The following is a 10,552-nucleotide window of genomic DNA, read 5'->3' as shown; positions in this document are numbered from 1 at the left end:
ACTGTCACTATTGTTTCTACATCGTCATCCGTGTTTGGTTATTCTAAATTCCCGCTATGTTGGGGATTTTGTGGATTTTCTTCTGGAATCGCGATGTTCCTGACTGGAATCGGTTCGTGTTGCTCCTACCGTGTGGCTGAACACGAACCGATCGAACCTGTTGTACTTTTATCAGCTCTGTGATCACAGAGGTTTGGAGAATCGGCCGACAATTCTTAAATCTTGTCGTCTAAACCAGACTTACGACTCACAAGCTCTACTCATCTCCTCTCGACCACTGCCCAAATGCTCTTTGACTCTGGTCGCTATGGTAACGTTTACATATCCCTTCAAAATAACAAGCGCCACAAAAACGAACATTTTACTTTCGTGAAAATTTTAACTCACAATAATGACTAACGGGAGCCCTGAGCTTGTTTCTCTGCAAGGAGACATCAGGGAGTGATGAGAGACAATAACACCCGAGCTGTGTTCCTTGAGCACAGCCTGCTTGGTCTCTATGTGGCAAAGCAGCTTGAATCTTGGTCGCCGCATGTTACACAGAGCTGCTTGTAATGTGGGACTCACCTACCAGTCCAGGATAAATCCATTCTCCTGTCTCTTCTCTGGGCCTTTTCTCTTTTGCAAAGAAACTTTCCAAAGACATCTGATCTGTTTCTTACTCATTTTGCTGCTTGTGGGCTCAATGTTGGCACGCAAGTAACCCGAGACTTCCAATGATTCACTTCCTGCTAAAGAGCCCCCTGGTGGTTGAAGAAAAATTCACATATAAACGGCTTATAGTCCGGAAAATACGGTAAATGAAAAAAATAAAAATATCTGAATGCTTTCTGGTATTATTCAGGGGGCCGGACCAAATGTGGAGGCGGGCGGGATCCGGCCCACGGGCCGTAGTTTGGGGACCCCTGGGTTATATGATACAGCAAACTGAAATAACTGATCCAAACACCCACAAATTTGGAAATTAAAATTAAGATCATCAAACTTTTTCATATAACAAAAAAGAGCAGCCAGTACTCACCGTTGATAACTGGGGTGTATACTACAATGCCGGCTAGGTTAGGGTCAGACACTGTTTTGTCCAGAATGAGTCCTCCAATACTGCAACACACAACATACACAGATTAACTGATGGTGTTATTTTTAACATTAAAAAGGGCAAAAATAAAAATAAAAAAGAACAAAAATAGAGAAGAACCAGTTTTATCATTTGTTGACTAGGAGGTGAATGTGGAATAAAGGATCTGGCCTTACATGACCTTACACACAAGGACCAGGTCCAGTTTTTATGCTTGCTGCTCATATGTACTGTTACCTGTTAAAAATGGTTTGTATTGGTGCTGTGTGGGAGACTGAACTGTAATTTCCCTGTGGGTAAATCCCACAGGGAAAGAGATGAATAAAGTTTCCATCCATCCATCCATCCATCCATCCATCCATCCATCCGCAACAGATTTTCAGTTTACATTATATATTTACAATCACCTGTGGTGTCTGTTAGTGGTTATCTCTCAATCATTAATTAAATCTAAACTTCCCCCAAACTGGAAGAGATTAGAAATCAGTTTAAACGCTGAGAGAAGTTCATGGTTGGCACACCAGGTTGCTCTCCAAGCAGGATAGCAATCTTTTCTCAATAGCAGGAAAACACAGAAGCTTTTGAAACTTTGTACAGCTACTGCTGTTTGGGTTCTCCTCCAGAGGTACTGCAACAACCTTTCAATAGCCATCTTTCCATCAACATTTTTTTCTAATGTATTGCGTTAGAAAAGGTTGATGAAAATTCAAAATACCGTAATACTTCTATTTTGTAAAAATGTTTTTCTGCTTATTTGTGTTTCAATGCATCAAAAGGAAGATGGAAACACATTTTCTGAAAAAGTTCTGAGGTAATGAACTTTCACCGCCCAAACCTCCAGAATGGATGGGAGGTCTGTCAGCATGCAGTGGCTGGCGAGAGGCACTCTAGGCTGGGATGGGTGTGGAGGAACACTCCCTTCCACTGGTGGTGGTGGAAGGATCGGAAAATTTCAAAGTCCTAACCTCCAGCTCTGAGGACGATTCATTTATCTGAGATGTGTGATCCAAAACCTTTATTTGACCAGGAATGTCTCATTGACATTAAAAATCTATTTCAAAAGAGACTTGGGTAAACATGCTAGTAACAACCTCTACTTCCTGTTTATTCAGCCATGTGTAGCGTCAACATCTGATGAAATCCCACTTTCCGTGATTTGCTTCAAATGAGTGGATGGAAACAAGCCTAATTCTTTCTTTTTAGCGGCGGTTTAAAAGTTTGCTCAAAAGTTGCTTGACAGTTGGATGGAAACAGCTGAATCAATCAATTTTACTTGTATAGCACATTTCAACAAAACTGCAGTCCAAAGTGCTTTACATTGTGAAAACATATAAAAACATCAGCTGAATAACAGCAGTTCAGTCATTTGACCCAGGTGTGTTTGGTTAAATGAAATCACCAATTGGAGCAGTGAAAGTGTCATCGGTCATAGTTTGACTGAAAATCGCTGCGGTCAACTCCTCTCTCTGCAAAAGTGTGGGAGGAGTTAGTGCTCAACGTCAGCTGACCTGTTACATTGTTTCACAAATTTTTCACTTCTTATGGCAAACAATTACATTCCAATGTCTCAGTCAAAACGGACCTGATTATGGAAGGTATAGCTGATGTTCATGCAGTTCACTAGTACAGGAGAAAATATATGTCCAGCTTTGGGGGCCGACAAAAGGAAAGCTGAGATTACAGCAAAGTCGCTATGGTTTATCTCTTTCCATTTCAACGTGTCACAGACCATACTGGACTGGAAAATGTTTATCTGCTTCGGACGCTGCTATCCCCCGGTTTAGTCTTGGCTGGCCACTGTATTCTGCGTCGATGCCTGAGCTCTGTATTCCACACCTAAAGGTCATAAATCTTCAGTAACTTCCAGCTGCTTTATTTTCCATTTCTCTCTTTCAATTTTTTCTCGACTCAGCCATGAAAATGGATGCAACCAATGCTGCAAGCCAGAAAACATCTGACTAGAAAAGGAGGTCGGAATGATGATAAATGTCATGTAATAAAAATCACAGCACGGTTTTCTTTCTACTCACTCCCTCACACACAGGTTTTGGATCTGCTCCTAACATCTATAATTAATGAGTGTTTGTTGCAGGAGGGCTTCTTGCATTACAATAAAAAAACCACACAATAAAATATTTAACAATTTAAGATGGTAAATAAGGGCTCTTTTCTTTACACATACCTTTTATTTTAAGTAGATCTAGTAGAAAAACATATTTCCTGCAAGAAGTTCCACTTTTATTTGTTGTACCAATATCTCCATTCGCTAACGCTGAAGGTATTAGCTGACACAATGAGACAGCTCTAACCTGGAACCGTTTTAGAGAAATTGAATTTTTTTTTTTTTAATGTTTAGACTTAATTTTAAACCGCAGCAATGTTTTAACAGCACAAGGAAAAATATATTGTATGATGTGAGGTATCAGTAGGACTGGAGAAAGTTGGTATCAATAGCTGCTTTTCCACTGACCATTTACTTTGACATTGATATTTGGCATTTCAAAAATAAATTTGTTCAACGGAAACAATTTCTGTTGAATGACAGAGATTGCTTTAAAGGTAGGACTGGATTCAGAGATTTGTGCAAATTGAAATTACAAAAATAAATTAACTTAATGGAAACACAGCAATTTTGAAAAACAACTCATTTTTTGATGCAAAGTTTTGCCACCTTAACCTCTTATTTAAACTAGAAATGTTAACCTTTCTAAGGTTAAGGTTAACCACCTTAACCTCTTGAGGTTAAGGTGGCAACCTAGAAAGGTTAACCTTTCTAAGGTTAAGGTGGTGCTTTGGCTGTACTGAAATTGTTTTCTTGGCAAAACTACAATGGAAACAGTTTTTTCCCCATCACACAGGTCACATGATCAAAATTCTGATGTTGCCGTTGATCCAAACCACGAAGAAGAAGATGACGGGAAGTAGTTGGAGAATGATGTTGCAACATATTTATTTATTTTTTTTAATGACTGATTGTGTGAACAAACCTTTTCACGCTTTTTACTTGATAGAAACACCGCAGTTGTGTTTTTTGATAAAGTTCTGCACACATTTATAAAGGGAATGCAGCTTGTGATATCAGAGTTAAGGACATACTTTGTGTCCTTCCTGTGCTACTCTTTCAGAACATTCACTCCTACAAATATTCCCCCTAAACTGATAATCTGACTTAGGTAAGTTTTAAATAATATCCATTCATTCTGAATAAACCAACAGATTATTGTTGATATTTCAATAATCAACCTAGGTGATGATATGCACTGCTAGTATTAATTTTTCCTGCATCTCCCTGGCTAATAAAGAGTGAAAGGCCGGGTTGAATTATGTGCGCCGAGAGAAAAGAAAGAGCTGCAGAGGAAGAGAGTTGTTTCCCTCCTTTGGGCTTTATTTTTAAGGAGCCAGGCTCAAGGGGAACGGAGGGTGTGAGCGCTCACTGCTGCAATTTGTTTAAGGGAATGCGTCATCCAACAAAGCAGATGCTGGGAGAAGCATAAACAGGATGCAGTGACTAGCAAAAAAATTCATAACAACAAACCGAAGTGTGTTCCAGTAGAATTGGGTGTGTAAAAATCAACCTGAAGTAGCAGAAGGACATTCAGAGCTTTTTAAAGCTCTAGCAGCTTCACATAACTAGGAGCTGATATTTTCACTCTCTCTTTACAAAACAACTCAAACTCAGCAAACCGTATGGAGAACATCTGTGAACATCAGTCTTCAAGGATTGCAAGATTATCACCCTGATAACTCACTAGAGGCTGCAGTGTAGGTGTTGGAAAGATGACACATGAAATCCTCTCAAGATCACAAAACCCACACTTTGAGTTTTTCTTCTCCTGACAACATAACACACACCTGCTGATGACCATGGCGGTGATGACTGGCTCCCATCCGGAGTACAGCAGCGTGCGGCTGGCTGGGTGCTTGGAGGAAATGACGATCCACAGAGGAGTCAGACACATGAAGAAGGCGCAAACCAACGATGATACGTAAGGATAGGAGTCTGGGAAGATAGCAGGAGAAACATGCTGAAAATGCATTTCTTTGGCTCCCATGGACATCATTTATTATTACAAGTTTGCATAAGTTATTCTAATTGTAGAATGCCTTGTTTCCACTGAGTGGTACGGCAAAAGCGGCCCATACCGACCCATACCGACCCGTAGCATACAGTACTGGTGGTGGAAACGCTCTAACCGCTCCTACCAATGTCCTAAGTGATCCTGCTAATTCTGCCTTACACCAAGATAACAAATAAATTGCCAATGAGGATGAATGATCTTTGTCTGTTCAAAAACTAAAATGCAAAGAGCAAACACACAGTAACAAAGTTAATATTTTATTTCAAGTAAGTATTTCTGAGTTATGGTTTTCTGCATAAATAGAACCATGGACGATACCTTCCGTCTGCCATGACCCCTTCCCCAAAAAATCATAAAGAAGAAGTCCATTTAAATTCTAGGGTAGTATGTAAAATAGTCTCCATAATCTCAGCAGTAAGTAGGGGGCGCCAAAACTACATTACTATGCAGAGAACCAATGGAAAACTAGCTCTAGGTCCAAATGATACATCATATTTGTTTTTCATCTGGTGCACTCTAATGTTGCCCTGGGCATCAAAACTACCACTGAACGCCAGGAAATAAAACTCATAGAATAAGTCAAATATTTTTCTGAAGTTAATTTCAGTGTCTAAGAAAAAAATAATATTGGACACTAGAAACCCATGGTGTTGCACCCTAATCAGGGAATTAACTCCAAACACCTGCAAAGGTTTCCTGAGTTTCTAACAGTCTGGGTCAGAACTCTTACAAACAAGATTCAATCATAAAAACATCATTGTATGTTATTAGCACTTTATGTAGCAGGCTAAAAAAGCAGTACATAATTATGATGTAAAGAAAATGATGCAGCTCTAAACTGAATTTAATAAGCTCTGTTTTGAACAGTACTTGTAATTGAACTAAACTCACTGCCTGACAGACCACATTCAAACAAACAGGAAAATAAAAACCGAGCGCTTTATTTCATCACAATTTAACTTTAATCTGCAAAGATGAAACTTTTGTGAATTTTGTTTTGCTTTTGTATGACTTTAAACTTGATATTTAACGCTCCATCTATTTTGACAAAACTTGAGCCATTTTGCAAAGATGAATGGGCAAAACTGATAGAGATATGACCCAAATGATCCCCCATGAACACATGCTTCATTTTGTTTCACCATACATTTGCAAGGCACTTTATACACACACGTACACACACAGTGCATCATAATATTTTGTACAACTATGCAGTTTTCTGCATGTGGAGAATTTTGACTTCCATGTGTTGTGGTAGCCTCAACAACAGCAACTGCCATAAATAAACCTATCAGGATCTGAGTCCCTGCAGCTGTCATGGCCATCACCGTGGCGACATTTGGTACTGGGCTGACTGGATCCAAAGTTAGAAGTTCTGCAGATGTGTTTTGATGTGAATTTAACAGAAAGTATCTGTGTGACTGGGGTGAAGAACAACAGGGCTCCTGTTTGCAGTCTCACTGTACAGCTCTGTCCTAGAACTATTTAAATTTAGCTCCAAATATTTAATCGTTTCTTTTATTAATAATTTTACACATTTCTATGACTGCATGAAACTTGACAGAGGTTCTAATGTATCGGGTAAACAGCTTTATTTGAGAGCCTAAGACAGGATGGTGGAACAGAATGCATCTATCTGGATGGGATCTGTTGGAGAAAGGACATCAAAAACATGCCGCAGAATGAATCAGGAGGGCCCCCTACTGGCTGACTGAGGGAAGTGTCTAATTACGCATCTAGAGAGTGAGGGGAATTATGGTCTAGCAGAGTTAAGCAACTTTTTAAAATATGAATGATTTCACAGGTAGAAGTGTTATTAGTATCAACATTTAGCAATGCATCAGATGTTTGAAAAAACTGTTTTTCAAATATATATAATCAGAAATTATTTTTATTCACTGTTTTAAAGCTCCAGTGTTCAAAACCTTTATTTGATTTGCTGGTGCCTCAGTTTGCAGAGGGTTGATCTGGTTTCAGGTCATTTTTTTTGCATGTCTTCCCCTTCTCTGTCTTTACCCTATTTCCTGTCAGACTTATTTCAATATGTATCAGCATTTAACTTTATGATAGCAGAGATATCCTTAAAGCATTTGCATCTTGAAAAAAATGGATGATTTAGAACCCTGAGTTTTGCATATTTTCAACAGATGTTTGTTTATATCAGTGGTAACGTCATAAAAAGACTATTTTGCTTTTTACTAAGCCTTTCAGTTTGTTCTGTCTTGATTCTATAAAAATGACATGGCGGAATCTGCAGTGTATGTTTTTGAACATTCTGGATTTGATTTAAATCATCCTCCCACCTGGTAACAAACATGATGTCGTCTTAATGAAGGTGCTGTGTTGAATTATTTTAATCCTGTGAAAACTTTTACTGTAAGACAATATGAAATGCCTGTTTGAATTTATTTATGAAATCTTAATTCATTATGTGGAATCATTTGGGAGCATTTGAAATGCTTTTCTGGAATTAGCTCTCCCTCAGAATGAGGAAAACATAAAACCCAGAAAATAAAAATAATAATAAAGACACAGCTGCTCCCTGCTAATAGTCATGTAATTTTGACTGTGGCTGTGAAAACTTCATAAACACAGTAATTAGCTACTGACCCAGACATTTGTAGAGGCCTTGGCTTATCCAGGCCAGGATGGCCAGAGTTATGAGGTCACCAAAACTGGCAGCGATGGGTGTGGCTACGTTGTCCGGGTTGATGCCGGTCTTCTTCGACCCCACAATTACCCCGACCATGAGGATACCTAAACACAATGAGAAAATGGCAGGGAACTTTAGCAGTGGTCATTACTAACATGACTTTAAGCTGATCATTATGGAGAGAAAAAATATAGGGAGTCACTGGAGAAGTGTCAGACAGGGTGGAAATGTTTGCTGCAGCCGTATACGAGGAGAAATTAAGTCAAATTAAGTTAAATTAACAGGAAAAAAAAAACATCTGTTTCCACTTCCAGAGGGGATTGGAAGAGGAAACTTTGGGAAGGGATATTTTTTTTAAATAAGTAAACATTTCAGTTTCCCGATGGACAAAGATAGAACCCCAAAGCATTTCAAAGAAGGGTAAAAAGAAAAAAAAGGAAACAAAGGAAAAGGGGCAAGAAGAGAACAACAGAGGGAAAAGTAAGTGGAGAAAAAAAACAGGAGGAAAAGAGGAAAAAAAATTAAAAGCAAAAAAGAAAAAGTAGAAAGAAAAAAGGGGGAAAAGCAAAAAAAGAGGAAGAAAAAAGAACAAAGGAACAAAAGAGAAATAAAACAAAGAGTTTATTCTCCTGAGTAAATATTTCCTGAGTAAAGAAAAACTAACCCTGACATCTCAGTAACAAACTATATCCGCAGAGAGGAGAGTGTTTTTTAAGGAAGTGGTGCTGAGCTCCAGTTGTGACACTTTATGATAGGAGTGTTTACCCTGCAGCAGGGAGGCTATGAAGGCCGTGGCCACGCTGCTTGAGCACAGCAAAACAGCATGGCTCATCTGAAACTTCCCCTCTGGGATCCAACCGAGTATGACGGCTGCTACAGCTGCCAGGAACCCCACCACCGTGGCCTGGACCTGGAAACACACAGGGGTTTCACTTGAGTGTTTAAAAAAAGAAATTAAAAATGACAAGACGACATTATTAAAAAGAGACAGCCTGTGTTGAAGAAGCACATCATTACATCTGAGTATAATCTGCCACAATCATTACTGATGTTATTCCACAACGAGGCACACAAACAGCCCGTCATCCCGCGGTGACGTAGCTGTGTGTTCCTGTGTGTTTAGCAGTGTGTGGGAGGATGATCAGCAGCAATCACATGAAAACTCATCACCTACTGTCAGCTGCAGCTCATGAGAAGGTAAAACAGCCATGGCCTCATTCCTCTACAATAAATTACATTACAGTAAAGAGAAATGTTTTTCTTCCAACTTTAGGTACAACTTACTGTGTTAAAATATCCGTAAATGTGAATATGAAAAAAGTTAAATCAAGAATTTGATTGACTGATGAGAATAATAAAACCTGGAATTACAGAAGCAGTGCAAAACACCTCTTCAATTGTTTCACAGTGTTTCTCACGTTGCTGTGACAAACTTCAGAGTAATTTATTAGGATTTTATACAATGGACCAACAAAGTAGCTCACCGTTTTTAAATAATTCATGTTTTTAAAAGAATTGTTCTGTGAAGGCTTATAGGTTTGATGGAGAACAAACAGCATCACAGAACAAACCCCCCAAAAAACAACTCAAAGATCATTTTGCTTCCAATTTTAAGACATTTGCCTTTTTGTGCTCGTTTAACCCATAAAATCCCAATGAAAATTCCAAAGTTAAACTGTGAGCACGTATTGGGTGCCAATACTTTTGCGGGGTGCTGGATGGGAGCCGGCTGGGTAACTACCTGCTTCAGTGCCAGGTTGCCGATGATTAGGTTCCACTTCTCTATGGGAGAGTCCATCTTCCCAACATTTACCTGCATACAGAGTGATAGAGAGAGAGTAAAAAATAAACAGTAGTGCAGTGCTGAAATTGTGCTTCAGCACTGCATGACCAGAAGGGGTTAAATGTGCTTTTAGAGGAGCTGCAGAGGGTATTTGATCTGACTGAACTCTGCTTGTTGTTGACACAGTGCTGTGAAGGTGGAGCTCCTCCATGCAGGGAGCTGGGGGCCAAAGAGGGAGGGGCCCACCAACTGGAACCCCAACAAAGACCCAGTTCTGCTCTGTCTTTTCTTTATTCAGCTTCCAGCTCTGTTCAGATTGAGAAGTGGAAAAATTCCTCTCTACCTCCATGTGAACAGAACAGGAAGTGTGTTTAGCTGCCACCTGCTGCAGACCTGTACGAGAGTTTTCCAACCTGACCCTTCCAGAAGGATGTTGGGATCAGATCGGTTCTCCTCCAGGTTTCACAGATGTTCCAGCAGCTTGACTCACACATGAACTAATCTTAACCAAAGTGGTAAAAAATGGCACATTTATGTGCAAACTGATGACAGAACTAGAGAGCAGGCTCTTCCACAGCAGCAAGCTGATTGCACATGTTGCCATTAGGCACAGGTGACCTTTAAAGAGTGGGTGAAATTAAACTTTAACCATGACATGCTGTGATATTATTGCAAAAATGCTAAAAGTGAATATAAACTATTTAAAATGACTTTGCATCCATTTTATGGTAAAAGTACAGCCGTGTCTGCAGGTCACAGTACCTACTTGTGTGCAGGTGACATCAAGAGTTTTGCACTGACATGAAGCTGTGTTGCGCTTTCAAAATAATGTGAGTTATCACATCCCCAGTTCCTACTCCTATCTATCAGTGTGGAATGATAAATGAGACAAATACTCATACCTAGTACTGGTATCAAGTCATACAAAGTATTAATATTAGAGATGTGCCGATCAGGTT

General features: G+C 39.4%; 1 protein-coding gene across 1 annotated transcript in view; it reads right to left on the bottom strand.

Moving 5' to 3' along the window:
• Positions 1-10,552, bottom strand: part of slc41a2b (solute carrier family 41 member 2b) — a 38,331-nt gene that overhangs the window by 19,261 nt on the left and 8,518 nt on the right. Inside the window, exons 4-8 of the mRNA XM_015053184.1 lie at positions 9,552-9,623; positions 8,576-8,720; positions 7,768-7,914; positions 4,931-5,078; positions 1,022-1,101 (exon numbers count right to left, since the gene is read on the bottom strand). Coding sequence (XP_014908670.1) covers positions 1,022-1,101; positions 4,931-5,078; positions 7,768-7,914; positions 8,576-8,720; positions 9,552-9,623 — 592 coding nt within the window. The remainder of the gene's footprint in view (positions 1-1,021; positions 1,102-4,930; positions 5,079-7,767; positions 7,915-8,575; positions 8,721-9,551; positions 9,624-10,552) is intronic.

The sequence above is a fragment of the Poecilia latipinna genome, unplaced genomic scaffold (assembly GCF_001443285.1).
Source record: "Poecilia latipinna isolate Pla-1442-1.1 unplaced genomic scaffold, P_latipinna-1.0 Scaffold1166, whole genome shotgun sequence".
NCBI lineage: Eukaryota > Metazoa > Chordata > Actinopteri > Cyprinodontiformes > Poeciliidae > Poecilia > Poecilia latipinna.
This window is presented reverse-complemented; position numbering and strand designations above follow the sequence as displayed.